The 27,130-nt window shown below is 40.0% G+C and overlaps 1 protein-coding gene and 1 long non-coding RNA gene across 3 annotated transcripts in view; one reads left to right on the forward strand and one right to left on the reverse strand.

Moving 5' to 3' along the window:
• The window catches only part of LOC102077163 (uncharacterized), a 60,190-nt gene that overhangs the window by 14,461 nt on the left and 18,599 nt on the right, over positions 1 to 27,130 (reverse strand). Inside the window, exons 2-4 of one of the 2 annotated variants that reach the window (XR_001222982.3) lie at positions 11,637 to 11,701; positions 11,349 to 11,533; positions 9,219 to 9,860 (exon numbers count right to left, since the gene is read on the reverse strand). This is a non-coding gene — a long non-coding RNA (uncharacterized LOC102077163). Of the gene's footprint in view, positions 1 to 9,218; positions 9,861 to 11,348; positions 11,534 to 11,636; positions 11,702 to 27,130 lie in introns of those variants that run through there. The other variant, XR_269997.4, reaches the window with a different exon arrangement.
• On the forward strand, positions 23,151 to 25,690 carry klf17 (Kruppel like factor 17). The gene is made up of 3 exons (XM_003456188.5): positions 23,151 to 23,342; positions 23,492 to 24,614; positions 24,721 to 25,690. The coding sequence occupies exons 1-3, from the start codon at positions 23,277 to 23,279 to the stop codon at positions 24,894 to 24,896; spliced, it is 1,365 nt and encodes a 454-aa protein (XP_003456236.1). The 5' UTR covers positions 23,151 to 23,276; the 3' UTR covers positions 24,897 to 25,690.

Genomic DNA, 27,130 nt, shown 5'->3' on the forward strand with positions numbered 1-27,130 from the left:
ACCAGTGAGTCCCATTTGTCTTATGCCCTGAAGTGTAAAACCAGAGAAAGGTTCTGGACACAACAGCCTACAGAGCTGTGAAAGTGTATTTGCCTCCTTCTGATTTCTTATTTTTTGTATTTGTCACACTCACATCTTTCAGATCATCAAACTAATTTTAATATTAGACAAAGATAACTTGAATAAATACAATAGTTTTTAAATGATGATTTCCTTTATTAAGAGAAGAAAGCTATACAAACCTACCCGGCTTTACGTCCCCTGTTTGAGTTTGAGTGTTTTAATCAACCTTGTTACATCTGTGTTGTTCCCAGTCAAAAGTGACCACCATAGGAAATGAATGGGAATCCCCTCAAGCCCCCCCCCCCCCCCTCCCCCCATTGGCCCTGACCCCTGAGTGGCCCACTAAATGAGCAAATGAAAGACCCACTGAAAGACCCCCTGAACGACCCTCTGAACGACCCACTGAACTGCCTACTGAACTGAATTTGGTGGTGAAAAATGTTTGTTATGCTAATTTAAGAGCTGTTAAAACTGACTGGTCAATTTTGACCGGGAACACTAAAGTAAGGGGGTGGGGGTGCACAAAACTGGAGGCTTAAGGTCATGCCAGGACATCTCAATTTGGTTTAAGTCTGGACACAAAAATCTTCATTTTCTTTTTCTTTTTTCTTCTGTTTTTGAGCCACTCAGAGGTGGACTTGCTGATTTTTTTCGGTCACTGCTTTGTTGCATTACCCAAGTGAGCTTGAACTTCAGTGCACAAACTGATGGCTGGACATTCTCCTTCAGGATTTTCTGATAGAGAGCAGAAAGTCATAGCTCAATCAAAGCAGCCCCATACCATCGCTCTACAACCACCATGTTTGACTGTTGGCATGATGCACTTTTTATTAAATCCTATTAGTTTTACCCCAGATATAACAGAGTACAAATCTTTCAAAACGGTTCAACTTGTGCCTTTTCATTCTACAGATCTTTTTAAATCACACACACTGAGGCCTTAACCGACAGAAGTGATTGTTCTGGGTTCTTTTTTGACCTCTTTGATGAATTTTTGATGCTCTCCTGGAATTAATTATTAAATAATAATTGGCAGCAGGCCAAAGATGTTGTTAAGACAAATTGTATTTAAGTGAGTTCTTGATTCAACAGGTCTGGCAGTAGTGTGACTTTTACTATCCAAAGGTGTGACCAAGTGAAACTGAACTCATCTTTCAAAAAAAAATGTGGTTAATCACAGTTAATTCAAGATTTAACTGTGGATTAGTCAAAACATTTCTCTCTCTCTGTTTTTGTCCAACTAGCTAGCTTTCAGACTGAATAGTTTTCACTATAGAGATTCTTAAAAAAAAGAAAAAAAAACCCTATGTGATCCTTTATTTGTGTGTTTTTTGTTTTTAACTTGAAATATTCCTGCTGCTCTGGTAAATGATTTTAAGCTTGAGCCATTAGTTTTATTCCTGTGGTGTGTGCAGCTGTATACTGATTATAAGGTGTGTAAGGTAAATCTGATAAATATTCAGTTGTGTCCAGACATGTGTTTGCTGCTGGGCAGAGCACCAGTTAGTGTACAATGGGTTGCCATAACAACAGCAAAAACTGATCCAAAACAGTGGAGTTACAGCTACGCATTTCCCATTATATGCTGACGTTTGATCCAATGTTAATATAAAAGTATTATCTTTACGTTTTCTTTCAATTGTTGTTCCTGCATCCTGGCTTTGCCTCTCTTATTAAAGCATTAAGTCATTTTGTAGTTGATTTCGATTTCAAACACCTTGTGGAACATCTGATAGTTTAATATATATCATTGTGCATGTTGAGGTACGCTGGGTCAATGCTGATGCTAAACATAATATTTGTAGTTTAACCACAATATAGTGCACTTTCGACAGTGTGTGATGGCGCCTGCTGTTTTGTTACCTTGGGACAGTAAAAAACTTGGTTGCACTTGGTTAAAAATCCCATTTAACGGGCTAGAGAGGTAACAGTACCTTAGGTCATAAGCAATTTAATTTTACTCACTATTTCCATTCTATCAGTAGGTCTGAACATGTAAAAACACTTGGTTATTTTTAGGTACTTTTAAACTATATGGTCATAAATTATGGTTTTGGCTTGTATGAATTACTTAAGCATCACTGTAGCCATAACTAGTTGCATCAGAGGATGGGCGTAAATGCTGACACGCCAAATCTCACAAAACAGTAGTTTTTAACGCCCCGGAAATAAGAACAGGTCAGTCAAGCTTTTCTGAATAAGAGTGACATCCCTGTCAGTTTGTCATGCATTATTCTTTAATCCTCACTATCTATTTGTTTGTTGATTTTCTCCACCAACATGGAAAATTTATGACTGAGCCCGTCCCTGCAACGCACTGAGTAAAAGGGAGGGAAAACGTGCTGGACAGCTCACCAGTGAACACGCCAAAAATCACTCTCAAACTCACATCTACACCTAAATGCATTGCAGGGTTTTACATAATCTTTAGGTCTTCAGAGAAAACAGAGAAAACACCGTGAAACAGTAGGACCTTTCTTATGCAAGCAGCATTGCTACTGAATGAGTCATCCATCTACAGGTAGTTGTTTATTATGTTTCCAAGATACCAAATATGGAATTACTTTCCAGATCAAGGACTCGGGATTTCATTTCATTTGTTGTATAAAGACATAAAAACTAGTGCTGTCAGCGTTAATCTCGTTAAAATGACGTTAACGTCATAACCACATTAACGCTGCAAATCTCCATTAGCGAGTTAGCGCGGATCATCAGTGTGTGGGGCTGAATGCTGTCAACGCATTAGCATGGTTAGCTCGTTAACGTGTTGACGCTGTCCAGCCCCACGCACAGGGCGATCCGCGGTAACTCACTAACATAGATTTGCTGCATTAATGCGGTTATGCCGTTAACGTCATTTTAACGAGATTAACGCGGACAGCACTAATAAAAACAAAGAGTCCCCCAGCCTGACCCGTACAGTATGTGCTTTATCTTGTCAATGATGTGGAAGTAAACTACACTAGAAGTACAGTAAAGCTGAAAATGAAAACAAAACTGTAAACCTTTAATCGTAGTATTTAGTTATCTATATACATAAAATATCTATCATTTATACTCCAGTGTAAGTTTGTTACAGAGATGATTTAATGTGGCTAAGGTCAATGAAGAGCACAGACAGACATGTCAGATACGCTGATGACGCTGCTTTAGCTACTGCATATGAGAGTTGTTCCTTATAGACACAATTCATTTACACTGAATGTGTTTATGCTGAAGGGGCTGCGAGTGATGACACCTGCAGAAATGCATTGTTGATCCTGCAGATGTTTGATGTGTTAGCAATGGGCAGGGGGAGGAGAACTCTGTTGTGTGGTTTTGTAGAGCGGTCTGGGAGGAATCTTCTGCTTCTGAATTTGAATCAGATGGACGACCCATGTGTATTATGGGACATGGTTGTGGTAGTGTGAGGTAGGACCTGGGTGTCCAGGCTGAACTGGAACACTGAATAAACTGATTAAAAGGACTGACTTTGTGACTGGCTGCAAATTGAACATTTCTGAAGCTGTGGAGGAGAGGCGGTCATTGAACCTGTTAGCTGTCACAGATAACCACCCTACCCTGCCACAAGAAAGGGCTGATTTTTCATACCACATGCTATCATCCACTAAAATATAGTGACAACATTAGCAAACTGCATCCATAAAGTGCATGGCTGGGCACAGATGCCTAAGTAAAAGACCTTTTTTATTATTTTTGATATTCTGATATTAGATGGATTATATGCAGTGTTGGTCAAGTTACTTGAAAAAAGTAATCAGTAACTAATTACTGATTACTTCCCCCAAAAAGTAATCCCGTTACTTTACTGATTACTTATTTTCAAAAGTAATTAATTACTTAGTTACTTTTTAAAAGAACGATTTACAACTTGAATAGGCGATAAAGCGATAGATCTTTCAGCCCAGTTCTACTTTTTCTGCTTAATTCATCATACAAAATGTAATCAAATGGAAACGTCTCTTTTTAAAACTTGTTTTATTAGTTTTAATCTTTTAACTTTATGCATCAAGCAAAAATTTAATTATATGCAACATTCTCTGACTGGAAGAAATTTGTTTAACATTTAAACCTATTTTCTGCACATTCCAGCACATAAAATAAAATATTTTTTGTGTTTACACTCAGTCTTTCAAATAAATGCAAGTGAAACACAGCAGAAAATAAATAATATCAAAGACTCAGCAGTCCTGTTGCTCTGTTTTCACCTGTCTAGCAGGCGGATGTTTGCCCTGGTGCAGGTGTGCCGCAGCGGTCAGTGGAAGAATCCGCGAGTTTGTCTGTGAATCTCCCATTACGTGGTAGCGCACTCGGCGCTTGCTCGGAAGTTAAGGGTTTTTTTCACTGTAAAAAGAAGTTTTCTTCCCATGCAGTGAACAGCAGACGCTAATGTTTTTGTCACTTTTTACCGAATCAAACTCAAAGTAAGGTCAGTACTTCCACGCTTTAAACGCTGGACGCTCATACTCTCTCCCGCACTCGATATATTATCCATTGTTGATCTGCACACAGCTGTTGTCACGAATGTCGCACTCGCTTACGTCACTGTCATGAGACACTCTCGCAAAAAAAATCACGGTTTTAGTAACGCAGTAACGCAGCGTGGTTACGGGAAAGTAACAGTAATCTAATTACCTTTTTTTGCAATAGTAATCCCTTACTTTACTCGTTACTTGAAAAAAGTAATCGGATTACAGTAACGCGTTACTGCCCATCTCTGATTATATGTTTGGACCCTCCTTTTATTTTATTTCTCTCCATGACAAAGAAATTGCTAAAGCTAAACAAATTTCTGGTGAGTTGTATCAGTCATGCAATTTCCTAAGCATAAGGGCAGATTTTACGCAAAGATGCATTCAGACAAACAGACGGTAATACAGCCACCCCATCTTGTGAGAGTTCTGCAACTAGGTTCAGTCCATATCCTGTTACAGTGGTTCATTTCCAGTATATTTAAGGCAAGCCTGATTTATCTTCTTAGAAAGCTCTTTGTAAGCTAACACACTGTGCAAGAAAATTCATGTTTGTATCATTCTTTTCCTATTTTGTACTTGGGATATTTACTGAAAATGGTGACTTTCCACATGCTGGATGACTCATCACTGACAGAGGAAATGAGATAGATGAGATAAAACGGGGTAGGCATTCATCCAATGAAGAGTCACAGATTGTGAGAGAAAACTGTGTTGTAATTTAAGTTATGAAAGGTAACGTAACAGTGCCGCAGTGACCTCAGAAGAAATCTTCAATCCTTGTTTGGTATAAAGACCAGTTTTTTTGTTGACCAGTAATTCTGTGAGCGGCTGTCATCTAAATGTCTTTAAATGAAGTGACGGCTCCTTTAAAAACATGAGAACACTTTGTGAGTCTTTGTGCAGGTGCAAAAGCTTGTGAGACTGCTAATATCTTTTTGTGTGTATCATTCTAATATGCTGTTAAGATGTTGTGTTCCTTCGCCGCTAATGGTATAATTGGCTGTCGGTTTTTTTCCCTTCATGTGGTTGCAACAAGCGACGCTATCAGCAAACCATCGGCGCCATTTCAGGACCCAACCAATAGAATGGAAGAAAAAAAGAATAGGGAAAAAAAAGAAAAGAACACAACACTGGCAATGTGCTTTTTAGCAAAATGTGTGGTTTGCTCATGATGTGAGGTACGCACCGTTGAACTGGCAAAGATGGTTGTCACTATTAGTGTGTGGGTGTGCAAGAGAGTTGCAGTACATTGCTTGAAAATAACATCAAAGACCACAAAGCGAGCCAGACCCCACTGTCGATAAAATAAGTGCCCTGTATATCTCAGCAGGATTAAGAAAATAAATGATTAAATAAGTATATAAACAAATAAGACAAATGCAGTTTATTTAGCACATAGCTGTGCACTATTTCTCACACCTTTGCATGCTCTTCCCCGTGTAGTAAAGACATGCCTCACAAGAAGCACTCAGAGCAGAGTGCTCCTCTGGCAAAGCAGCTCACTCTTTGCCCAGTATGTTGTATATATGTATTGAATAGTATTGTATTTTCTATATATTCATTTTGTTTTCTTTTAAACATTCTTTAAGAATTTTGCAGTGCAGTAAAAATCAGGAGCAGCCTGACAGATGTTACTTTGATTACACAAACATTATGTAGGAGTAGATAATGGATAATTGCTCGAGCTGGTGTGTAAATGAACAGACATGAATGATTTGAGCTTGTTATCTAATAATATACTACAGTACATTTCTAATTAACTAGACAGCTCATTCTCTTTCTTACAATTCCTTCTTCAAAGATTCATACAGTCAGTCTAATAAAACTCAGCAATTGCTGTAAAAAATTAAGAAACTTAAAAAATTGAATTTACCACATTGAAACAAGCACCATAAACAGTTTTTTTGGCTCACTCTTCTCTACACTGTACTGATTAACACTACAGTGCTGTTTCCTTTATGCACGCATACATTTTTAAGCAGTCAGATCAGGCAAATGATGCGCATTTCTTCCTTTATTGTTAGTCTTGTTCTTAGGTGTTGCTACAAGTGGCTGATTAAACACCAGACAAATCCCAAAATGTTAAAAGGTATTAAACGATTTCATTAGAGCCATCATTGTGCAGCTACACCTTTGAACACTGGGCAAGGCAGCATAATTACTCTGAGACATTCATTTGGAATCACGAGATTGATTGTGACAAACAGCCTGCATGTGTAGCCAAAACAATTAGACATGTCCACGCACATACTGCGTTACAAATCATTTCATCAAAGTGACAGGAACGTGTCCAAGAGAACTCAAGTGTAAAATATAATTTAATTTGGTTTAGCAGCCAAATTAAGTAGACAAGTAAGAAAGGAAGTAACTAAGAATTGACACAAAGTTGCAGCAGTTTGCTAATCACAATAACCACCATCCTAACTACTCTCCAAAGTTTTGGAGACTCACTATCATCTTCAAAACTGAACTCTCAGTTTAAAAAAAAAACCCTTTACAATTACAAGAAAGCAAAACCCTAATAATGACAAGTGAAACATTTGCTCACAGGAGAAAGACAATAGTCACTTTTATGTTCAAATCTTGTGATATGACCATATTTTCAAAAACTTAAATCTTTCAGAGAATTCCCTCTAATGACAGGAAGCTTCGGGTGAAGCGCAAAACTGAGCTGTGGAAATCTAAAGAAAGAAGCAGAAGAGTAGAACAAAACCAAGCAGCGCACAAATAAAACTAAAATTCCAGCAACCAAAAGGCCGACTGAGTACGGAAGAACATTTGTAAAGCGGAGTCCTTTGAAAGTTATCTCCACTAATCTGTGGTGGACAGGCTGGACAGAATAGAGGGCTAGGTGAGATAGCGCCTTCTCTCTAACGGACACACAAGAGGTCAGAGTGTGATAAGAGCTGTGAGGAACTGTCCAGCCCTCTACGTGCACCTCATGGATGAGGCGATAGCACATCAGCACATACGATTCTTAGAAAACATGACAGAGCATCTGCTCACAAGCAGAAACCTTCTAAACCTTATCTTCCTCTCGTAGCATGCGCTAACTGTGACGTCACGGTGTTTGATGGAAGCAGTGCGGCTGTGGGAGACAGGAGAACTGCAACCAGAAATTTAAATAAATAAATATTTAAAAGCTAACTAATTAAGAGACAACTTTTAGAAAAAATCTTTGCGTACATTCACAGAACATCACTTCATCAAAGAAGACAAAACAGCTCTTGTTTGTATAGAAATAAATGAATATAGTAAAATTAGACTATAAAGATATTAATAGATTTTGAAGAGAGTAAGAATTTAAATCTATAAACTGACAGCTAAGGAACTGCTAAACGCTACCACAAAGATCACAAAGATCTTGAAAGTCGAATATGGAAAACATGGGCAAACCCAGAAACTTTACTATTGAAAGTTCAATATTGTAGCAGAAAAAATGCAGAAATGTTACCGATAATTAATTATGATTCTGTGCTTGTTTCTGGGAAGCATTGTGCAGGTATGTCGTAGTGCGGGTAACCTCTTTGTTCAAATTTGTTTTGGGTGCTCTGCTTGTTAAAACTGAGGTATGAGACAGACCTGGTCAAACAACAGTTATCTCAAGTGGACCCCATTAGCCCTCTGCATGTGACAGGAGAGCAGGGGTGAGTGATTTAGCAAAGTCAGCGGGCACATATGATGATAAATTAGAGGGAGAGAAAACTTGTCAGCCTCATTTGAAAAGCCAAAAGATGGATGCGTGGCAGCTAAGCCCTGCGGAAAACATCCAAAGACCACCTGAGGGTTCTCAGGGAAGTTCACAGAGGCAGAGAGGATTTAGCCTGTCTGTAGGAAATTACACCATTAACCATATATAATGACAAATTAAGACTAAACAGCTGGCTTTTCAGAGAAAAACAAACAGATAAATGAGCTCAGATACCAGAAGATGACTCCACAAAGCAAGTCTCTTTTTCATGAAGTGGGTACATGCTTTCCCTCAATGACAGTGCACATAAGTCTGAAATTTCAATTTCCTCATGGCAAACACAACGATGGGAGGTATGGGAGCTGCTTTCTGTAAGAGAGGAAAAATAGCACTAAATGCGATCAAAAAGCTTTCCCCATAAAACAGTCTAGACTTGGAGGGAGCAAACACTCCAGCAGCCATGGCTCTGTGCCATTAACAACTATAAAGATGCATGTACACGTCACATGAGGTACATGCCGACTGTCTACCAGAATGTGAAACACCCTTTCTACTCGTTGGGATTGCATCTAATAATATTTTATTCATACACATGCTTTCCTAGCATTTCATGTGTGCATAATTGCACCACAGTAAGTGTTGGATAAGTCATCAGACAAAAGTGACACTACAGGGGGGACAGTGGAGGGGGACAGTGAAAAGGGTGGTGATGTGCAGTTCCAAAAATTCCTCAGAGATGGCTGCAAGACAAATACCGAGGCTTTCAGCCAGCAGCTGGTCCTGTTCTTCTGCTCGCAGCCTCCTCCTCCCCACATACAATATAAAGATGCAAGTGCAGGCAGGTTACAAATGAGAGAGAAAAAAACCTGAATAAGGGTTAATAAAGATCAACCGTCACCAAAACACCAAAGGGTGAGGAACATTTTGCGGGACTAGTGGAGTCCAGAACCTTTAAACAAAAGGATCCAGAATTTTGTGGTGGACCAAAACCAGCGTCAGGCTCTTTATTACAGCATATTTTAAAATACAAAGCATATGAGCCGAGACACATGCAGGACTTTAACTCAGATGACTGAGGTTCTTGTTCTACACAATAATATTCTTTAATTTTTTAATACAATTAAAAAAATGCTTACTTTTTGATTACTAACTTGAGACTTGACTTGATTTTGCCTTTTCTTTAGGCACTTTTCTTCCATGGTATATGTGTGCATCCCAACACAAACACAGAGATGCATGCCTTTATGCATTACTCTGCATTTAGGTATCTTTGCATGTGTGTGTGAGAGAGAGAGACTGGGTGCGTGTCAGGATCCCTCCTTGCAAGAAGGTAGGACTTGCTCTCGTTGATCGGGGGCCCTGCGGCTGTTCGGTCCTTTAATCTTATAATGGCTTCAATAACTGCAACCATATCTTCGTGACAGCAATTTCAAAGGCCCGGCAGGTTTAATGTACTGTGCATCACAATGCATACTGACAACATAAAACAGACACAAGAGGATAGATAACGAAACACTTCACCTGAGGAAAGAAAAAAAAAGAAAAGACAGGCACAAAAACTGATTGGCAGTTTGCCACCTTGTGTCATAAAAAGTGTTTTGATGAAGGTTTGGGCTGTTGTTTCTGAAAGTCTGAAAGTAAAACATAATAACAACGATTTAGAGATGTGAGCACCTAAATTTTACTAAGTAGTCATTATTAACAGTGTTACCATTTTACTACAGTGGCTTGATGCATGCTCAAATATCCAGGTAAGGAAATCTGAAAAAGCTGATTGTGTGGGAAAAACGTTTCGTCAATTGGATGAGCGAGGAAACGTTTCTCCCACTCAAAACACAGAACAGAATCAACTCTTTGGGATACTACAGTATGATACTGAAACAATGCTTCTCAATGGTCTGGCGTCTATGTAAAGGATATTCTACTTTAATGTTTCATCTGTTCAACTTAAATTTTTGTCATGTGTAAAAAAACAAAACAAAAAAGCCCCCCAAAACACAGCTGTTAAATAAACATAGTGCTGTTAAAACCACAATGTCAGGATGTTATGCAATGACAGCAAAGTTCCTAAAGTTCATCCTTTAGATAATGTTTCAGATGCTGCCTTAAAGGCTCAAGTCAGGGAGCAAAAAGATGCTGAGATCAAAGTAATATTTGTCCATTGCTATTTTTAGGTGGATATAAGGTAAATCCCTCTTTCCACAGGGAATCACACGCTGTATGCCTGCATGAAAACACTGCTGCGCCTCAGCGGTGCCGTCAGATGTGATCTTTTGTCTCAAGATCACAGCAGAAATTAAATTAATTGATTTGGGAGTAACAGCATAAACAGTACTCCAAACAGTGTTCCCTATCACTTGTAATTTGGCTAAGTCACTGTTTGTTTTTGTTTTTTTAATTGATCTTTAATATAACATTTCATTGGCAGGTTTGCACAAATAAATGCAAACCTGCCAATCCTGCACTCCTTAACTGATGATGTGAAAGTCTTTCGCAATGTTTTTCTTGGATAGAAGTCACAGCATTGCTGGCATCGCGTGAACGATTGCTTGCGTCAAGCTTTCGAGCTTTCAAGAATCACGAAAGTAAGGACTGACATTGGATAAAAGATGAAAAGTTACTGCACTAGATTTTTCATCAAAATATACATTTTTATTTCTGTCTACGAGGAAAAGTGTGAGCACCGTGCATGCGGGCGTGGGCGCCGTCCACATAAATGTTTGCGTGAGATCAAAAACAAGCAGATTTAATACCAGTTTCGGGGTTAGGTGTTAGAGTATTCACATGATTTCACAATCACAGCCACACACACACCACTGAGGAGGGATCTGGATTCTCTGCCCGATTTTGGTATGAAATCGCACAATGTGATCTGAAGCCAGCTGACACCTACAACAATGCCAGATCTGTGAGTAAAGCCGTTCAATGCGAGTGCTTGAGGCCGTGCCCGAACATGTTCACGCACCCGAAGGCATAGAGGAATGTCATTAAATGCTTGGGCGCTTTTATTACTTTTAATTAAATGAAAAAAAACATTAATAAGTATGTCCTTTTAAGTTCTGTAAAGTTTCAGCTCCTTTCAGAAATTCCTCCCTCTCTGTACTCACAGATGTACACACCTGACCCCTCCTCCGCTAATGAAGAGCCTCCCAGCCTGGTCCCGGTCACTCATCCTACTCGGCTCCCCTTTGTCTCCGTTGGTGGCGCGGGGGTGCGGGTGGGGGTAATTGGCTGAGCCTGCTCAGGTGAAAGCAGGCCTCTTGTCTGGGGACACAAAACCGTCTCTCTGTGTGTGTCTGCAGTGCTGCAAGGTCAAAAGGACATGCCATGTTCAGACACACACACACACACATACATTGAGGGACCTCTTCACTCATCCACTAGCCCCCGACAATCAGTGCAGCTACCTGGGAAAGGTAATTATTTGCTCTTGTGTCTGTCTTCTGGCTTTCAGAGCGCTCAGTTGCCGGCTCTGAGGGGAAACAGAGACAGTGGCAAGTTTGTTGGATTCATTTTTACTGGGTTTTACAGTAATGTTACCAGATTATCAGACAATCATGATTCCACTGTCTCAAACATCAGATTTTAATAACAGCTATCTGATATAGATCAGGTGAGGAAACGCAGACAGTTCTGTCACAGAAAAGTGTGTCACTTTTCTTCTTCAAAATTACCACATAACCCACAATCAAAGCATGTCACGCTCACCAGCTGTTGCTCAATAGCTTCTCTGCTATGTCATGTATGTGTCTATTGTCCCTGAGGCTAAGTAACCATAACATTTTAGTAACTTCAAACAGTAAGTTTGTCATAAACACTGGATTGCCCAATTACTTGTATTCAAATACTTCAAATATTTCCCATCCATCTTATTTCCAAACACATTCATCAAAGAAGTAGGTTGACTATTTCTGTTTGCAAGTAAAAACATCAACTTCACTGACTATTTGTTTTCAGGTCTTTGGTTTCAATGAAAATGTGCATTTGAAATCATCTCAGTGATGGTCACAGTCCACTGAAGGCATCTGTAAAGATAAAGATATATCACCAAAGACCTGCTGATCTTTAGAGACCTTGCTCTGTTTCTCAATCCAACAACTCTTGCCTAAAAACCTCAAGGTGTTTTATATGTAACATAAAGACCCTGCCATGTTAGAGAGAAACCCCAACAATCAGACCAACTCCTATGAGCAAGCACTTGGCAACAGTGGGAAGGGAGAACTCTCTTTTAACAGGAAGAAACCTCCAGCAGATCCAGCCTCAGGGAGTGGCAGCCATCTGCTGCGGGTGAGGGGAAAGAGAGAAAGACAAAGCAGAGCGATGCATCACATTGCATCAGAGTGGATCACAGGAAGTCCCACAGCAGCCTAAACCTACAGCAGCATAACTATTGGATGGTTCGGGGTTATCTGATCCAGCCCCAACTATAAGCACTATATTCTACTTTTAAGATTGTAAGCCTCATCTTGAGAGAAGAGAGGGCATCTGTCTCCCAAATCCACACTGGGAGCTGGTTCCACAGAAGAGGGAGATGAAAGCTGAAGGCTCTGCCTCCCATTCTACTTGGAGGAACTCTGGGAACCACAAGTAAACCAGCAGTTTGAGACTGAACCGCTATATTGGAGTGTTATGGTACTATAAAGTGAAGATAAGAGGGAGCCTTGTATGTGTGGAGAAGGATTTTTCATTCATTTTCTGGATCTAACAGGTAGCCAGTGAAGAGAAGCCAGTATGGGAGAAATATGCTCTCTCTTTCAAACATTCAGGAACAACTGAAGCTGTTTTATGAAACTTTTATATCAAACTGATAACAGTGAATTACAGTAGTTCCACCCAGAAGCAATAAATGCATTTAGTAGTTTTCCTGCATCCTTCTGAGATGCTGTAGTTTTAGAGTTACTGTGCTCTAAATGCACGAAAGACCACTGGGGTTTGGGTTTGTTTATAGTTTTTTAAATACATGTCAGTGACTCTTTAACAGTTAAAATGCTCTGTGTTCAGCCTCTTTTTATTACTCATTGCAAACCATCCACAGATGTGAAGACATTTCAGCTAAAATATCCATTACCATTCTTCTGGAGATGTCAGAGGAGAAACCTCTCAAAAACTCACCACAGTCATTTGGATTCATTCTCAGGAAATCTTGAATGTTGGTACAAAAATTAATGTCTATATGGTCAGTGTTTAAATGTAATCCTGGTTATGATACGAGAAGTCAGGGGATCACCAAAGTCATTAGCTCTCCTCTTTCCCCCCACCCCCAACCAGCCACTGAGAACAACTGCCCCTCCCCGAGCCTGGTTCTTCCTGCTTGCTCACAGGGGGTCGTCTGACTGTTGGGTTTTCATTGTAGGGTCTTTAACTTGCAATTTAAATCACCTTGAGGCAACTGTTGGTATGAATTGATTGATATATAAATGAAATTGAATTGAACTGAACATAGTTTCCCGATCAGCCTTATAATGCCACAATAAGCATATTTTGAGGAATTTAACGATTAACAAATGTTATCCTCTTGGGACTGTGAACATCTTGAACAATCATAAAGCCAACAGAACTGATATAGAATATGGACGCAAGTACTGGGCAGCCTACACATTATAACTACAGGAGCTATTCAGCCATGGAAACCCATGCCATGTAGCTCCGAGAGCACCATTTCTTTACTGAGTCAGCAGAGCCTCTGTAACTTTTCGGCTCTATGTGCCTCAGCACGACTCAAGACTCCACTGTAACATTATGTGATCTTCATGGCTGAGTTTCTATAGTTCCTAAACACTTCTTAGTACTACTTAGAGCTGAGTGCTGAATATCTAGAAAAGAAAGAAATTCACAGACTGACTTCTTATAACAGAGGAATCCCATAACTGTACCACTCTCGAATTCATTCGACTCTTTAGGATGACCCGCGCTTTAATAAACCTTTGTAAAGGCAGGCTGCATGGCTAGGTCCTTGATTTTATACACCTGTGGCAATGGGACTGAAAAAAAATGAATTCCAAGATTAAGAGTCCCAATTCTTTTGCCATCATTTTAGTACGCACCAAGGAAGTGGCCTGATAGACCAGTATTACTAATAACATAGCCGCACTGCTATGTGCTTGTTTTTAGCTATACTAGTATAGCTAAAAACAAGCACAGCACTGTTTGGTTTTTGTCAAAACTCTAATGTACCAACCAGAGTCCTGCAGTGACAAAATTCTTTCCTCACAGATTTATGGTCTGCATGGGTGGCCCCACTGGGAAACAAAATCAGCACGGTACCATGAGACACTATACTGACATTGAATACACAAAGTTACACACAATGCATCACCCTTTGGCCTCTCACTCACCCTTGTGGAGCACTAGCTTTATTTAGCTTCTCCACTGCCCGTGACAGAAGGCAAAGACCTGAATTTTTTCAGTTCTCACTACATCACTTGACATCCATCACACTGAAGCTGATCAGGTTGAATGAATCATTTCTGGTGAAAACACAAACCCACAAATTTGGTTTCTGATGCCTCGTGTCAGAGCAGAAAAAGTGCTGGTGTGAAAATGAAACTGTTACACGAACAGTGGATCAGCATCTTGTAATCTAATACTCTCTCAAACGAAATCAACACCATGATGTGTCAAATAATAACCAGTAATTTTAAGCATCATATGTTTTCCTTATGCCTCTTTCAAGAACATAACAATGGGTGAAATTTTGTCCCTTTGTCACATCTCCGGCTAGAGTATCAATGCTGGACAGGAAAGTAACACAGCTTAGCCACAGAAAGACGAGCTAAGTGGGACAGGCAAACTGGATGAACTATCGCTTATTGCCCAAGAGCACAGTGATTGCACCTAAACATATCACGTATGCAGCAACAGCAACACTACACCATCTTCTCGTTTTGCACTTTTTCATGTAACTTCTTTATTCCAATATTTTACCAAATGCAATTTATTATTTTACCAACAGCAAAAATGTAGCTGTAGTGTAGCTGTTATTATTTTCACCTGGTGAGTGTCTGTCATCATGCTAGAAAGAGGACCTGGCAGGCGTTTGTACACCTGTGTGAATTGGCTTTGTTAACACTGCAGTGTTACAAGATGCAGACATAACTACACCGGCATGCTGTGGAATGTCTTTCCCATTACATTTCCTGAAACCTTTCATGCTATTTTAAAAACTGTAAAAACTTTAAATCTGAAAGATTTCAAACTGCATTCAACTACTTTGCCTGTGCTCAAAACCACATCATGTTTTCAGACCGTGCAATTAAAATAATGAATGCTAATGAGCACTGCAGCGCTGTGGTTTGACAAAACTGCAAAAAAAGAAACTGAAGGAAAAGCAGAAATAGAAGGAAAAATCCTTCTATGTCACCGTTGCTCAGATTTAAACTGAAGTTCCTGTTCTTGCTCATACTTCTCCCCCTGCCTCTCAGGTTGTTTCCATCCATTGTTCATCTCATCACCATGAACTACAGGATTAGGACCCAAGTTAGGATTGGGTAATCCAACCTAAAATCAAAATCACAATTAACATTTTACAGATTACAATTAATGAACAAAATAACCAACATAGGCACAAACCACTGATTAGAGGCCTGTATTTGTATAGTGCTTTATTTAGTTCCTATGGACCCCAAAGCGCTTTACACATTCAGTCATCCACCCATTCACACACTGGTGATGGCAAGCTACATTGTAGCCACAGCTGACCTGGGGCGCACTGACAGAGGAGAGGCTGCCGGACACTGGCGCCACCGGGCCCTCTGACCACCACCAGTAGGCAACAGGTGAAGTGTCTTGCCTAAGGACACAACGCCCGAGACTGTCGGAGTCGGGGCTCGAACCGGCAAACTTCCGATTACAAGACGAACTGCCAACTCTTGAGCCACGATCACCCCACAGGACAAGAAAACAAAAGTGATGCAAAATTGTGGCTGATGCAAAATTTGGAGAAAAGCAAAAGTTCACCCACAGATAAGAGCCAAAGGACTCCACCACAGGCAGGAAACACACAAAGGAGAGGAGCAGACACTCAGACAAATACTAAAGTGAAAGGCAGGGCTTAAACACTCACACGTGATGTAATCAAAAGAAGTAGACACATGATGATAATGAGACATTGCTGAAACTGATCATATCAACACAGGGAACTAACAAAATAAAACAGGAAGTAACTCAACAGGTAAACACTGAACAAAGAGAAAAGGGCATCACAAAAAGATACTAGGGAGGTTAGCACAATACATCAAATCACTCAGTAATATTAATAAATATGAATAGCTCAGTGTACTAACAACACTCATCGTGCTCAAATAATCGTGGAAATGACATCAAAATCAATCAGTCATAAATCATAAAATTAGGAAGCGTAATAAAGCCAAAGTAAAAGTCTTCAAGAAACACAAAAAGCTCTAATCAGGAGGCCGGACTGAAAAATCTCAACTAAAGACTCAAAACAAAACTCACAGACCATGACACTCACCTTCAATGGCTGAGCACTCTGAACTGGCTTATATCAGTTTCATCACATCATTAGCAACAAGCGTGAACAGTTTTAAGATGCTCAGTTTACCCTCACTCTGTGACAGCTGGGATGGGCTCCATCCTGCCTGAGACACAGAATTAGATAAGTGATTAAGAATATGGATGGATGGGTTCATGGAGTTTAACGGTGTGATTCGACTGCAAAGTTGCCTCCAGTTTTTAACACTGCATAACAAAAAGATACTCTCTCCCCAACCGGTCGCGGCAGATGGCCCCGCCCCTCCCTGAGCCTGGGGAGGTTTCTTCCTGTTTAAGGAGAGTTTTTCCTTCCCACTGTCGCCAAAGTGCTTGCTCATAGGGGGTCATATGATTGTTGGTTTTTTCTCTGTATGTATTATTGTAGGGTCTACCTTACAATATAAAGCGCTTTGAGGCGACTGTTGTTGTGATTTGGCGCTGTATAAATAAAACTGAACTGAAAGTGAATTGAACACCAATCCAAACGCAGTGATATAAACTGTTTTTTTGGCAAGAGAACAAAAGCTTTTTTTGTTTAAGATCCATAAAAGTCAAAAAGTCAAAAAGTTATCATTTATTATTATCATGATTATGAATTAAGTATCCTTATAGGACTTGTAGGAATATTCTTATCTTAGCATAAAAGGAAATAAACCTAAAAAAAAAAATCAACATGAACATTTAGAGACCAAAATGTTTTAAAACGTAGTTCACAGGAGCTATGTTAATATAACAATACTGATTAAATGATAATAAAACTAATAATAAAACCATCATTTTCTTGGATTAGTAAAGGAACACACTACAAAGCCAGCTAAGACATTTAGGACACAAAGGGAAAGCAACTCTCACAGTTTAAAAAAGTTGAACTTCGTAACTACTGGGTGAAATGTGTATATAAATGATGAGTAACGTTCTCTGTGGTTTCTGATCTGGGTTTTGATATGTGAGCTGTATCAAAGCCAGCAGACAACTTGGAGGACAGCTTGAGAGCCTGGATGCCTTCCTGTCTCACATACAAGGAAGATGCTTGAGGTAGATACAAGTATCAGGAGTTAAAAACACAGAGGAAAGCCTGTTCTAAAAAAGAAACTATTTTAGTTTTACTGTCACTGACTTTTCCTGAATCTTTCCCTATTTACACATTTGCTGAATTACTTTACAGTGTTGGCTTCTGGTACAGTTAAATTGTTTTGGGAGTGACTGTGAGGTTTTTTTTTTAATACATATAATTTTGGCTCTGAACACCACCACAATAGATTTAAAATGAAATAATCATATAACATCTTCATATAAACAATAATCTTATTAAATACCACAAACTCTGTATTTTTTAACACATGTCATAAAATCTACTGATTCTGATTGGCATGACTTTACACAAAAGAAATCTCAACAGGTGGAACGGGTGAATTGGCCTCGAGGCACTGAGTGAATTGGTAGCTGACACTCAGCTGCTGTTACAGGCTCAGAGACATCAGCCTGAAACTAAGACGGAAAGAAGTGAGACCGGTTCTTCCCATCCCACATGAATAAAAATGCGAGGATTATAGATGACGTTAAATAAAACCTGCCAGCCTTTAAGTTAGCAATTTAGTTACTCAATCATAACCTATACTCTTTAATCAGACTCACTGTGAAATCTCTCCATACAATTAGTTTCTTTTATAAATCGTTTGAATATTTTCACATTTTTCAGAAAGTAGCTAAAACTTTCTCTCTCAGAATTTTAACTTTTTTCCTTTTATTGTGTCCAAGATTTTTAAACACCACAAAAGTTCCACAGAAATCACAAGCCTTCAGTAACTACTGAGCTGGATCCATTTTCTCCACAATAAAAACTGATAAAAACGTCAACTGTGATATCACGGATCAGCGGATCATCATTACTGCTCAAGTTCCTCATTAGATCTGATCCTGAATACACACAAAAGATATGCAATCAGCCAATAATCTACTCAAGAACAGTCAAATGTGGAGCAGCCTTATCTCATTAGGCTGTCACCTTGATGCAAATGACTTCATTAGTCCTGAATGCTACTAAACCATTTAGCTAAAATGAGCGTGAGTAAACCTTTTAGCACTGCTGGTAACTAAATACTCTAATACAGCAGGGATGTAATCTTTTGTTTAACATAAGGAGTGCCTTAAATAGCATGTGGGATGATGCTGGATCAAACATGCAGTTCAGGCATTTCCAGATTTGTAACAAAATGTAAAAACTCTTTCAGTTTAGGTTTGTGTCATCTTGCTGTGTTTCTGAATTTGAAAGGATTCGGCGCTACAGTACTTTAAAAAGTCCCAGTCTAGCCAGGTCAGAGGTAAAGAGTCTTGTACCCTTGTAATCAGACTGTTTAAGCCAACAGGCGTCAGTGTCTGGCCTCAGGAAGAGCAGAATTAAAGATTAGAGGGTCTCGGGGCAATGTTGTTGCCATACCTCTTTCCCATGATTCTCCTTGTTGGTTTGCGTTTGTTCTTATTTCCTCTCCTCCCCGACTCCTTTAGATATCTTTCTAGAATGTAACTAGCCAGTCTCCGTGCTGTCGTTATGCTTTCTTTTTTCTCTCTAACCACTTTGTTGCTTATTCATGCCATGCATGGCAGCGTATTTATCCAAGATAACAGCTGGGTTTCCCCTCAGTTTGTGGGTGATGGAGGATAATTGCTGTTAGTGTGTGTTTGTCCCTCTCTCTCTCTCTCTCTCTCTCTCTCTCTCCCTCTCTCTTTCTCCCTCTTGTGTGTGTGTGTGTGTGTGTGTGTGTGTGTGTGTGTGTGTGTGTGTGTGTGTGTGTGTGTCTCTGTGTCCCCACAGACTACATAAGTAAATTGTTCCTGGCTGCTCTGAACACAGCTACTGTTTGGACAGGAACAGAAAAACAATGTGTATTTATGGTCATGTGTGCGCCTCTAAATGAGAAAATGACAGTGATTGTGAAACATATTTTGTCCCAAGCCTGACTGCACTCATTAGCATAGAAGAAATGTTTTCAGAGGACCAGGTTTTGATATGATCTTGAAAATCTATGTCTAACATCCCCCACAGGCTGTCGATCAAAGATGAACTTCAGTATTCTTTTGGCACATGTCATTCTCCCAGTTCTTTTGAACTGGTTTTAAACTGGATTTTATTTCACACAATATTAACAATAATAGTTCTTTTCTTTAAACACATCTACATTTGTCTTTTACTTTATAGCTTACTGTTGAAACTTTATCCTTTGCAACTATTAACTTTTTTAAATTGTTGTTGTTGTTGTTAAATCCTTTACTTGTGGCATTAAAGAGCTGTTCAGAATTATTGCAAACATGGATGCATCAGTTTACTTCAAGCCAACTGTATCGACTGACATTTTAACTAACTGTGACAGTTTAGCTCAAACAGAGTTCCTTTAGCTATTGCAGATTGTTAGCAGTTAGCAATAATTTGTTATCAACTCTATCTGCATTTTACCCATAACTGAGAGCCAACAGTTGCTATGTTTGTTTGTTTAACTGATGTTCTTTGCTTGCTAACTAATTTTAAAAGATCAAGCTTATAGTCAGGACTGGACCAAGTGAGCCTGAACTAGCTGCAATAGGTTTAGGCTGCTGGGTGGCTTTATGATGCACTGAGCACTTAACCCATTTTCATTCCCATGCTTTTATACACCACTATTGCATTAATCATTACTAATTATCCAACTCTGGCTGTCTTCCATAATGTGTCATCCCCCAACCCTCCGCTATGGTTCTGCTGGAATTTCATCCTGATAAAAGGGAGTTTTTCCTTCCCACTTTTGCCATGTGCTTTCTCACAGGGACTTATATGATGTTGAGGTTTTCCCTCTAATATTCTATTTTGAGCTCTAACTTACAATATCAAACACCTTGAGGCGACTGTTGATGTGAGTTGGCACTAAATGAATAAAACTAAATTAAAGTAGTCTGTTATGTGTTTTTAAATGACACACACCCACAGCACCACACCACAACAAAATAAAACACTTTCTAAATGACAACAAACAAAATGAGATATCCATCTTTTAGCAATGTTTTTAAATCAAGTAACATGACAAACCAGACACAAACCAAGAAGGAAAAAAAGGGACAGCTTTGGACTTAATTAGAAATGCAAACAGCTGACAGTGAAACAGCTTTTTGTGTTTACCGAGTTAACATGTTTGTGCATCCAGGGTAAGATCTGTCTGTCTGCTCAACTGTAATCTTAAGTAATTGTGTTTGGAAAGCACTCAAACTGAAAGACTTCCTCCCTTTTAAAAACTGTGACAAAAGAGAAACCTGAGCCCAGGGCAGTTCTTTATCTGTATCCATCTCTCTAGTCTCTGTTACTTGTATTTTTACATGACCTGACTGTAACAAGGTCTTTGACGACCCAAGGTAAATCACTGATTTTTGCACATTGTATGGGTTTGTTTTTTATTGTTTTTCCTAAGCAAAATTCAGCAGAATTCAGTGTGTTAGTGTTATGGACAAATTCAGTTATATTAATCAGCTATAAACCTCTAAACATCTATCACAATCCCACAAAACACAAAATAAAGCAGACATACTTTTCTTTTCCAGCATAAGAACATAGTAAGTGGTTTTAGATGCAGCAGGCCCAGAGCACCTCAACACGTCTGTATGCTTTCAAGCATCTGAAGGTGACTGAGAGTGAAAGCAAAGGGAAGCAAGTGTGAAGTTTTTCCTCAGGAAACAGAGTCCATTTCCACTTGGCTCACAGACAGAACCGGAATTTGTTTTGCGTAAGCTCAGCAGGTCAAAAATAACAGAGTATAAAAGCAGAGTGCTGCAGGACACCGCCTGTGACAACACCTGCAGGAGCGGGGAGAGATGGAACAAAAGTAACGCTGCTTTCTGTGGCTTAGCTGCAATTTACGGATTTACAGAAACTAAACCCAATATCTGAGATACGGGCAAGTGAAATGTTGTGCTGCGATATCAGTTATCTGTAAGAATATTAGACTACTGTTATCTTAACACCAAATCATGTAATGTAGTCTATGCATACAGTCCATATTTATAAGTTTCTCCATACATACTGACATACTGTAACCGACGCACGCAGCCACTGAACATACTGCTGTACCTTCTTCTTTCTGTTTCTTCTTTAAATATTGAGTAAATTTCATTGGCTTTGTATCTGCTCTCTGCTCAGTGACAACAAAACTGAATAAAAAAATTTAAAAAACATTTTTAATAACATATTTTTCAGTAGACAAGAACTCCTTTTTTTTAAATCTGCATGTCAAACTGAAAGGTAAAAGTGAATTCATCCTCCCACTCCAGAGGGAAAGGAATAAAATCTGTGTATATAGTTAGTAATCTGTATCTCAACATTATTTTAGAAAGTATACAACTAGTTTGCCATGGAATATTACTCTAATGGGGTGATAACAGGCATGCAAAGGGACAGAGACAAATGGTGGCTGGAGGGGGGGCATTATTCATGGATCTGTTTTACTTCTTTTCTTGGAGTCTTCAGTTTTTTGTTTTTCCCAATCCCACCACGAAACCCAGTCAACCTGTGCATTATCATAAGAATGACTGCAGGGTGCCGTATGGCGCCCTTTTGCGGGGGAAGATCGTTTCGAAACATGTAGCCCTTTGTTTACCATCAGATTAACCGGTTGTTCGGATTGGCCTCGGGAATGAGCAGCTTCACATGCAGAGATCAATGTAGGACAAATAAGTATGTCAGAGATTGGAAAGAAACTGGTAAAATGCCACATTTGCTGAGTTTAAAGGCACTCAATGTTTTGTTCTCGATTTCAACAATATTAGTTCGAAAACACACAAACACATTACTTTAATCACTTCATTGTACTGAAGGGCACCTCAGCAAAGCATATATGCCAAATATATCTTGGAATATTTGATACACAGAGTTAAAATTCCATTCCTAAGCTGCCCTCTGTAGCTTCCTCACGGGAAATGTTCGGCTTCCCCTGGGAGATACACTAGATTTACTGCTGCAGAGGTGAACTCGATGCTTTTCCACGCGTTTATGTTGTGATATGGAAGTCATCGCAGAAAGCTGAAGAATAAATAAATAACCCACAAGCACAGTGAGAAAGGTTAGTTTTATGTGTTATTAAGCCTCGTCATTATTTACCAGCATATTTGTGATGAGTGAAAACAAACCTATATATTCACCACGTTAAATCAAAAATTATTAAATCCAGTCAATTCAATCAAAAGAATTATTTTCGGTTTGGGAATTTATTTTAGTTTTCATTCAGCTTATTTGTTTTCCTCTTTCTGTTTTACATTTATAGCAGCGGTTACCTGATACGAACCCTGTTTGGTTTAACCTGTTTGCACTATTTGCTGTGTGGATGTGCAGGTGATGGGGGAGGTGTGTACGTGTGTGCGCGCAAGAGGAGGGGTTAAACCACACTTCCGTGTGCTCAACCGTAGACCACTATAAAAAGTCCATCAGTCAGGCTGTTACTCATATCCTGAATCCTGGTTACACTCAGAGAGTACACAGACGGACGCGGAGGACAGCATCTGCAGGACTTCGCCGTTTTAAACGCTTTTTAAAAACGGTCAACATGGCTGTGGCTGAAGCAGTGATGCCTGCCTTAATCTCGTTTCCGAGTCTCAAAGGACTGGATAATGTAAGTACATTTAAGTACGGCACATTGTGGTAACTCTAGTGTGTAATCATATGTTTGTAGATTTATTTCTCACTGTTGATCGACTATGCAGCTTGGCTTTCTTCTAACTTTAAGTTTTTTTATTTTGCGCTCCTTTACATCTTTAAAAGGTGGATGAGGGTGTGCAGAACAGCGCAACAGGTGACGCAAATAACCCGCCGTGGGAAGTGGAGTTCAACATGGTGCGCTCTCCTGCTTTACCCTCCAAAGATGACGACGAGCTGGGAAAGTTTTTGGATCTCGATTTTATTTTGTCCAACACCATCGGCCGCGATGCTCTAAGCGACGGCGACGGCAATGGGAACATCCCACCAACGCAGCAGCAGAACTGCATGTATTCTCTCCCGGATTCGCCGGAAAGCTGCAGCGGTGGTTCAGTGCCAGAGTGCAGCGATCATCCTCCCTCTCACCTGGGCTGCCACGGGACTGCAAACGTCGCAAAGTCGAGCCCACCTCACAGTCTTATGGTGGAGCTTCTCAGGCCTGAGATGGGTTACCCGGCTGATGCTTCACCAGACTGCGCAGGCAAGGAGAGAGACGACCGGGAATTCACCGAACTGCGAGCTTTGAATTCTGCTTCAATTCCATCGGCTCCCCTTCACCGCCCAGCTGCCACCGCGCCGATCCCGCTTGGATATAAAATCAAAATCGAGTCTGGGGGTCCATCTTGCATGATGGCCGCAAGCAGTGGGAACTTTATGGAACACGTTCACGGGAAAAACCTAATGCAACCAGTAACCTTTACGCACCACCAGGCTGCATTCCATGGTGGGTTGCAGGCTCACGGCGCGCATCCCATGCAGCACGCTGCATCCCACGGACATACGGCACACTACCACTTAAATGCGCAAATGAGCTCTCACCATCCCAGTAATCAAAGCCATCTCCAGGGCCAATATATGAACGCGCCATATCACCCGATTTACGCACATCAGGGTGCGCCATCGTTTCAGGGACACTACAACGCGCAGAGAGAGCCGGTCCACGTTCACCAGCAGCAGCAGCAACAGCATCCACTGTCGATGCAGGGGATGGTGCTCACTCCTCCCTCTTCTCCTTCTCCGGTTCTGCTCGAGTTTTACTCGCAGGATGAGGCCGGGTGCATGAAGCAGAAACGAGCCCGCAGGTCGTGGGCTAGAAAACGTGCTGCCACCCACAACTGCGAGTTTCCCGGCTGTGGAAAGACCTACACAAAGAGCTCCCATCTCAAAGCGCACATGAGAACACACACAGGTGAGAATCTAATAACCTTTTTGTTTTCTTCTGCTTTTTTTTGTTTGTTTGTTTTGTGAGCATGCCATATAAAATATGTTAATATGCTTCTGTTTACGTTTTTCAGGTGAGAAGCCCTACCACTGTAACTGGGAAGGATGCGGCTGGAAGTTCGCCAGATCAGACGAATTGACCCGCCACTTCAGAAAGCACACCGGACACAGACCCTTCCAGTGCCAGCTCTGCGAACGTGCCTTCTCCCGTTCAGACCACCTGGCTCTCCACATGAAGAGGCACATGTAGGCCACAGTTCTTCTGGACTCTTGCATCCATAAGAATCCACCCCTCAGAAGAGGACCGACTTGGTTTCTCCCTGCTGGACTGTCCAAAATCAGTGTAGCATGAACTGTTCCCCCAGATGGACAGTTGCAGTTGTCACCTTCCACTCCCCTCTTATATTTTTATTACCACTTGTATCATATACTGCTAAATTAAGTGCCTCTGGTGGTTGCTGTACATACAGAATCTGTGCATACATGTATAACACTGCCTAAATTATAGTTCAGTAGTATTTAAGACACTTCCTCACACTGTCTCTAAAATAAGTTATTGACTTGACGTGAGTGCCTTACCAGAATTACATAGGCCTATTTGCTCATCCTGAGCAGTTTTTGTATTTTTGTAATGTTTACATCTTGTATCTTTGATACTATAATCAGTCAGGGTGGTAATGACTTTTTTGTATTCTGTTTTCTTATCGTAGATAAACATTTGCTAAGCATTGTAGACTGCTGTGGATCTTTATAGTTTGGTTCAGCAAAGATTCAGGTACTAAAGATTGTTTATAGGATCCCAAGAAACCAGTGCAGTGTGAAATGTATTATTTTTTTTATGAGAGTTTTTGGCAAAGTTGTCCCTGTGTTTTGTTTTGGTTTGTTTTGTTTTTTATGTTTGCTGTGAGAGAATCCACTGCAACCAATGGTCTATTTGGTGTACTTGAAAATGAAATTGCAGAGCTAACAGTGTCATTCTCCTAACATGCAGTTGTTTTAAATTGCGCTCAAGTGCTCCAAAATAAAAGTTTGTTTACAAATGCACCAAGTTTGTTATTGTGTATTTTTCACTCATATGTAATATCTCCAGAAGCAGATTTGTCTGGTCATGGTGTTTTTATCCTTCCTTCTGTGTCCTGTGTGATCCCACAGTCCCAAGAATGGGCAAAAGCTTAGTGGGTGCATGTGTTACACTAGTCCATAGTTGGAAATGTAGGGGACAAAGTTTGTGCCTAACATCCCATCAGTCACTGACAAAAAATTAAGACTCGAAGTGAAATCTTACTGAAATTACTGGATATAGAAGCATCAGTAAGCTCTTGTTGCTTTACTTTACCTACACAAATTGTACTCATTTAACTCTGCTTCACTTCCTGTCTCCTGGCTTCAAACCCCACAGTTTAAAACCACGGTTTGCCCTTAATGGCCAGGTGTTCCTCTAATAACAGAACACATCCATGTTATTGAACAAGGATGTTGCTACCAAAAAATTTCAGTTTTTTTCCATATTTTTCAAGTTGAAAAAACTGAAATGCTTTCATTTATTTTAAATGCTTAGATATCCTGACCTGCTCTGTACTGCCATCTGAAATCACAAAATTTCTAACTACAATAAAGCCACTTTTCATGGAGGATTGACTCAAACAGCTTTGGATCACTACTTATGAAAGACTGCCATCTAATGTCATTTCATATAATAACATTATCTTTAACAGGGTGTTCAATGTCCTGAACTATCCTCTTGCATGTATGTAGTGTTCAATTGTCCAATATTTATTTAGAGATGGTAAAATCTGGAATCAGGAATATGTTCCACATTGCTTTGTGATACAATGACTTCTCTTTCCTTTGTGATCACTGTTATACTTGAGAATCAGAATATTTTAATCCCAGAGAAAAATTATGTTTAGAAACGACTTTAGAGTCAGTTGAAAAGATATGAAGAGAACCCAGAGTAAATCATGAGACAGAAATTCAACCACGACAGTCACAGCACTGCGTTTCTGCCAAGAGGAAGCTTGATATACAACAGTATGCTCAATGTGTTCAATTTACAACCAACATTCAAACGGACCACTAATTAGCATGGGAGCAATAAAGGACCAAACGGTCAAAGAGGACTGCTTTGTTGTTCCACCTCAGTTTGATAGCTCAATTAACCGTGTGAAAACACTGGGGACTGGGGTCCTGCTTCTGTCTGCCATGGAACATGTAGAGAAACCTGTTTTGTACTGTGCAGGTATCCATATACTAATTCCCCACAAGTACCCGTGCTTTACAGCTCACAGCTCCTCCTACACAGGAAGGCGGACTTGCCCATGTATGAACTGGGGATCTATTGTGAAGCGATTTACTGATAATAAAACCAACCGTCTACAATAAAAATGCATCCCAGGTGCCGACGCACTGTCACCACACCCGGACATTTGACGAGCTTTTCATGTCTGCTTAAGCAACACTGCCCTCTATTGTTAATGTATATGA

This window comes from Oreochromis niloticus, linkage group LG18 (assembly GCF_001858045.2).
Source record: "Oreochromis niloticus isolate F11D_XX linkage group LG18, O_niloticus_UMD_NMBU, whole genome shotgun sequence".
In the NCBI taxonomy this organism is placed as follows: domain Eukaryota; kingdom Metazoa; phylum Chordata; class Actinopteri; order Cichliformes; family Cichlidae; genus Oreochromis; species Oreochromis niloticus.